This window comes from Gossypium hirsutum, chromosome A12 (assembly GCF_007990345.1).
Source record: "Gossypium hirsutum isolate 1008001.06 chromosome A12, Gossypium_hirsutum_v2.1, whole genome shotgun sequence".
NCBI lineage: Eukaryota > Viridiplantae > Streptophyta > Magnoliopsida > Malvales > Malvaceae > Gossypium > Gossypium hirsutum.
The window spans coordinates 57,718,958-57,724,931 of record NC_053435.1 but is presented as its reverse complement, the minus strand read 5'-3'; the positions used below and the strand labels follow the sequence as shown (position 1 = coordinate 57,724,931).

The window sequence follows — 5,974 nt, the reverse complement described above, 5'->3', positions numbered from 1 at the left end:
TTATTCATGAAACTCCATTTCCTTATTGTTTATCATGTCTTGCACGAGGGCCCTGAACTCCACACACTCTTGGGTTTCATGCCCCACCTCATTGTGGAACTCACAGTAATTCCTCTCTTCTTCAGATTCTTTTCTTGAATCCAATGTGATTAACCCTCTCTTGACCATCTCCTCATACACCCGTCTCAATGAGGTCATGACTTCTGCAACCTCATTTTTTATCCTCTTATTCCTACCTTTGTTTATCCTGTTCACTCATTGGTCGAAATGATTGGGGAGCGGATTTCCTGCTACATTGGACACGACTGGGTCGTCAAACCTCACAATCCCCATTTAATGAGTCTTTCGACTACTTTCTTGAATGCAGTGTAGTTTTTGATCGAGTGCCCAGTGATTCCCGCGTGGTATTCACATTGGGCGTTTGTATCATACCATTTGGGATACGGGGGCTACAGTGGCTTCAAGTAGAAAGGGGACACTACATGAGCGTTGAACAGGTTCTGGTAGAGCTCCCTATACGTCATGGGTATAGGGGTGAATTGTGGCCTTTCTGTGTTTTTCCTCGTGTTGGATTCTTGTCTCACAGTGCTATGTTGATTGGTGGTCACCGTCTTGGGTTGATTTATGGTGAATGACTTGGACTGACCCTTACCGAATGCACTCGCATTGTTTACTTCATTATCTCTTTTCCTCGGGGCAAACTTCTGGTACTTTCCCCTGATTCTATCTTACCACTCCTTACAGTATTTTCGATCATTTCCCCCGTCATCACTATGTCTGAGAAGCTTTTGGTGGCGCTTCCCAACATATGAGTGATAAAAGGGGCCTTCAGTGTGTTGATAAAAAGCATTATGGTTTTCTTTTCTAGAAGCTGCGGCTGAACTTGTATGTCCACTTCTCTCCATCTTTGCGCATACTGCCTAAAACTTTCATTTGATTTCTTCTCCATGTTCTGGAGAGTGATTCTGTCGGGGGTCATGTCCGTCATATGATTGTATTGTTTCATAAAGGCCTGAGCCAGGTCCTTCCATGAGTTAATTTTAGCGCGGCTTAATTGGTTATACCACTTAGATGCCACCCCAACCAGACTATCTTGAAAGTAGTGAATTAATAGCTGGTTGTTGTTAACGTATCCCGTTATTCGCCTGCAGAGTATAGTGATGTGAGCCTCAGGGCAGCTCGTTCCATTATATTTCTCAAATTCAGGCATTTTGAATTTGGGGGCAAGAACCAAACTCAGGTCCTTAGCATCAATTCCTTGATGATTATCTATGCTTTCCATAGCTCTAAATGTTTCCTTCAGCCATTTACAACGTTCTTCTAATTGTCTTTGCGATTCTAGCCTCCCCTTTTCTTCTTCTGCAACTTCATCCAAATCGGGGACGGGCAAATAATTCGGGTTATTAACGAGTTTAGAGCCTGAGTTGGCTTGGAAATTCATCGGTATCGAAGCTCCAACCTGAATCTGCTGAGGCATGATCGTGACAGATGGTTTTTGTAAATTAATCTCGGGCTTCATCGGTACATGTGTCAGAGTGAAGCCAGGGGGTATTGAAGATCTTCATTAGTTTCCTCAACATTGTCCATTGGGCCCTTTCTTTTATCCGTTCTTCCCATCAGGAGTTGGGATAACTGACTCATCATTTCCCTTCGGGATTCCATCATTTTCTCCTTCATTTCTCACTGAATCTTGGCTAGCTGCTCTTGCATCTGAGACTGCATTTGTTCCTGCATGTCCTTTTGCATTTGCTCCAATTTCTCAAGTCTTTTATCCATTGACTTTTTCCTTGTACCGTAAGGGTGCGTAGTTGGTAGGTTTTCGTTGGTTCCCAGGTTACTGAAATGATTTTTAATTAATTAGAAACCTTTTATGACCTTTAATGCATAATGATATGATGTAATGCAAATGCATGAATGCAAAGGAGGCATCAACTTTTGATTCAATTCACTTTAGAAAACTTCACTAGAAAATAAAATTCTTTTACATATAGTTGAGTTAAAAATAAACATAAAGTTGAGTTAAAAATAAAACTTTGCTCTAATGGTGAAAGCCTTAATTTTCCTAAGCAACGAGGCCAGCTCCTGTCCGCGATCTGACTCCAACTCGTACTTCACGCTCAGTGTGTCCGCCTGTACCGCTAAAGCTTGCAAGTAGTCAGCTACCTCCTGAATCTGGGTTATGGCTTCACCCATAAGGTAATCTCTGTTTCTGACTTGGTCTTGCACATGGTGAAGCTGCTCTTTCCAACGGTCCTCATTTGCTTCTAAAAACTGAATTCGTATCTCACAGTTTTGCAGTGACGCCTCTAACTATTCTATTTTTCCTTTCATTTCTTCTATCTTGCTCAAGCTTGCCCTCAATTCCATTGCAGTGTTGTGGTTTTGGTACTGGTGAAGAGACTTCTCGAGTTCTGCCACTGTAGCTTTTAATTCACCTCACTCATTTCTGGTTTCTGATAGACTCTTCTCTAGATCTTCATTTCGTGCCTGAACTTCTCGAAATTTCCTTTGCCATCGGTCGGCCTTGGTCTTTTCTTCTCGAATTTCATGGCACCATTGCTCAGAAGTCTTACCTAACCTCGCAGTCCTTATAGACAGGCGCAGCTTCTTATAGTTAGTCTTTAAGCTGTCTAGATCTTCTTCGGCCTTAGTTTTCCCCTTTCTCCACTTTTCTGCCTCTGGCCTCTAGACATCAGTGTCTAATCTTAGGTGCATCTTCTCTTCCTCCAATTGTTCAATCTTTTCCCCAAGCTCTGAACTCTTCTTCTCAAAATGTTGCTTTATAATTTCCAACTCTGACGGGGCGACCTGCAATTGTTCCTCCATAGGTTGGGCATTCTCCAAGCTTGGCCTAGGAACATTATCATTAACCTTCTTCTTAAACCATACATCATATTCAGGAGTCATCATGGAACCGATGGCCAACCTCTTCATCCAACGAGTTTGCTTCCAAGCATCTGATAGCTCCCGAACTTTCTTCTTATAGTGGGCACCTTTAAAGGAGAACTCACACTGAGCAAGTCTGTAGGTCGTGGGTACAAATTGCCTCGACTTATATTGCCTCAACGCAAGCAATGGAATATACCCGATAGCTCCCCAAATTCCTAACAATGGCACCCACTCAAAGTCACAGCATCGATACATGATCTCATCAGGTACCATCCAATAAACTCTCCACTCTATATCCCCCTCCTTGAGGTTTTGGAGGATTTCGATCCACTTCTCCTCTGAGATATCTTCTCTCCTTTGTATGGCCGCCTCCTCTTTTAACGGGGAATAACCTTCGGAAAAGACCCAATAAGAAACCTTGTCTACTTTCCAAAAGTGCCAATGAAACCATACCATCAATAATTGTACACATCCAATAAACCGCCCTTCACCTATCTTTCGACACGTGCTCAAGGATCTGAATGTCTCAGCCAATATCACTGGTACAGGTGTGATTCCCTTCTCAAGGCGATCGAATAAATCAATGACTGCCTCAACCACATGCCTCAAAGCCTTAGGAAAAATTACCAATCCGTAGATGCTTAAGGCGAAGATATCGACCCTCTTTCTTTCATCTGGATGCGTCAAAATCAAGCCTCGCAAATTTTCCCGAGAGATACATTTACTGTTTCCTTTTTGTTGAATCCGAGCAGTGACCCAAGGCTCACTCATCCTTAAAATGCTCATCAAATTCTTCATGAAATTCTGACCACTAAATACCTGGGCATAAGTCTTTCTAATCTGAATTTTTGGATACCTGAGCAGAGTAGTGTATTCCTCCATGGTAGGTACTAAATCCACTTCTCCAAAAGTGAAACACTTATAAGCAGAATTTCGAAACTGAACCATAACTCAGAATAGATGCTTGTCCACCCTAATATCTAGCAAGTAGGATATATCGCCATAGCTTTGATAAAACAACTGCTTGGTCCCTTTATCCCAACTAGCCCAAATATCTCTCAACTCTTGTAGCTCATTCTGTGCTACATTGACACGAGTGAAATCCTGCAACTCTGATATATATCCTTCTGCCAGGCTATCCCCTTTTTCTGATTGTAGCTTCTCTGACCATGCACGAACGGCTGCATTATCCTCGACTTTACTAAGAAATTCATTCTCCATGTCAAATTTTCTAACTTAGTAATTAAATACTAACCAACACATCCTTTAGTATGAAATTTCATGCAAAACACAATCAAAACCAAACACGGGTTAGTATCAAATAATAGTGATAAGGTGCAAGCACATAAACGATAATTACAACACATATACGGGTAAATACTAAGGCTTGACACGGCTCCACCCAAGGATAGCTCCTAAGCTTAACTATATGTGGTTCGGTTCTAGAGATAAGGTACCCGAACTAGCAGATTCCTCAATCCTCACCCATTATAGGCTCATATAGATCGAGTTCGGTTCAGGGGGATACATTTCCCTATGACCATGCGGAGATGCAAATCTCACGAAATCATAGGTACGGATGTACCCCGGAAGCAATCCACTAGCCCATGCGGAGGTGAAAACCTCACGAAAGCGTAGTTTCTTACTCCCACTTAGAAGGTGTGACCATAGCGGTCATGCAATGAAATGCAGTATTATTCTACGAGACCCGGACCATAACAACCATACAAACAAATGCATTTGAAAGATACATGATTTTTAAAACAAATTTTTTATTTTTGACAAAAGGACAGTAGACAATCAACTTTATGGCTTGACTCTCTCGATTCCCCAGTGGAGTCGCCAAGCTGTCGAAACCATACTTTTTGAAATATGAAAATGGAGTCGCCACCGGTCTTTTTGTTTTGGTGTGATCGGGTCACCTAAGAATTTGGTTATTTTAATAAAACATTTTTGGTTTACTAAAAACAACGATTTTGGTCTATGAATTTTTGAGAAAACGGGTTCGAGAGTCGGTTACGCATGAGGAAGGATTAGCACCCTCACTACGCCCAAAATTGGTACCAAATTGATTAAATACTGTCCTTATGTCTAAGATTTAAAATGTTTTCGAAATGTAGTTCTTTGTACAAAGATTTGAATAGCCCGGGTTGGTCGTCAAAATTCTCTTGCTTAAGGGAAATATAGCACCACATCCAACACGATAGGACATGATCCTTTATGCCCTCAAAAACAATGATAAATTTTGACTTTCAAAAATTTATATATTGAAAACTGCAAAAGGATGCCTGATTATTTAGTCCAATGAGAAAATCGAAACCCAGCACAGTAGGGCACGATTCCTTAAATTTCTAATCATCGCGCATTGCCTTATTTTTTAGAATTTTTAGGAAACATGGGTGAAATTCTAAAGGGGATATTCGATTATTTTGAACCAACAAGAAATTGCAAGCCAGCACGATAGGGCACAATTCCCCGAATTGCCAACCATCGAACATTACCTTCATTTTATAGAATCTTTAAAGACATGGGTGAAATTTTAAAGGAATATTCGATTGTTTTGAACGAACGAGAAATTACAACCCAGCACGATAGGGCACGACTCCCAAATTGCCAAACATTGAGTATTACCTTCGTTTTAAAGAGTCTTTAGAAAACATGAATGAAATTCAAAAGGGACATTTGATTATTTTGAGCAAACGAGAAATTGCAACCCAGCACGTTAGGGCACGATTCGCGAGTTGCCAAATATCAAATCTCGCCTTCGTTTTAAGGAATTTTTAAATGAATAATTATAAAAATAGCTTAAAACATATTAATACGACTCGCAATAAGACGAAATTAATCATAAAAATTTGGATTTTATAAAACCACATTTCATAAACCAAGTGGAAAATGATGATATGGGGTAATATGTGTACGCATAAAATACGACAATGGAAGAGTGGAGGCAATACAATTTATTTAACCAACTAACAAACACTTAAAACTAAGTATAACTAACTTGGAAATATAGCTCAATTTCAATCATGCATGGAGAATAATTAATATGGCAATATAAAACAACGAATAAATAAATAATGCA

At 40.3% G+C, this 5,974-nt stretch overlaps 2 protein-coding genes across 2 annotated transcripts; both read right to left on the bottom strand.

Moving 5' to 3' along the window:
- Nucleotides 1-1,519, bottom strand: LOC107934044 (uncharacterized). Its single transcript, XM_016866380.1, has 2 exons — nt 675-1,519; nt 1-247 (listed from the first exon to the last, which is right to left on the bottom strand). The coding sequence occupies exons 1-2, from the start codon at nt 1,517-1,519 to the stop codon at nt 1-3; spliced, it is 1,092 nt and encodes a 363-aa protein (XP_016721869.1).
- Nucleotides 1,520-2,685: 1,166 nt separating this feature from the next.
- On the bottom strand, nt 2,686-3,837 carry LOC107934045 (uncharacterized). Its single transcript, XM_016866381.1, has one exon. The coding sequence runs from the start codon at nt 3,835-3,837 to the stop codon at nt 2,686-2,688; it is 1,152 nt and encodes a 383-aa protein (XP_016721870.1).
- Between the last annotated feature and the right edge of the window lie 2,137 nt (nt 3,838-5,974).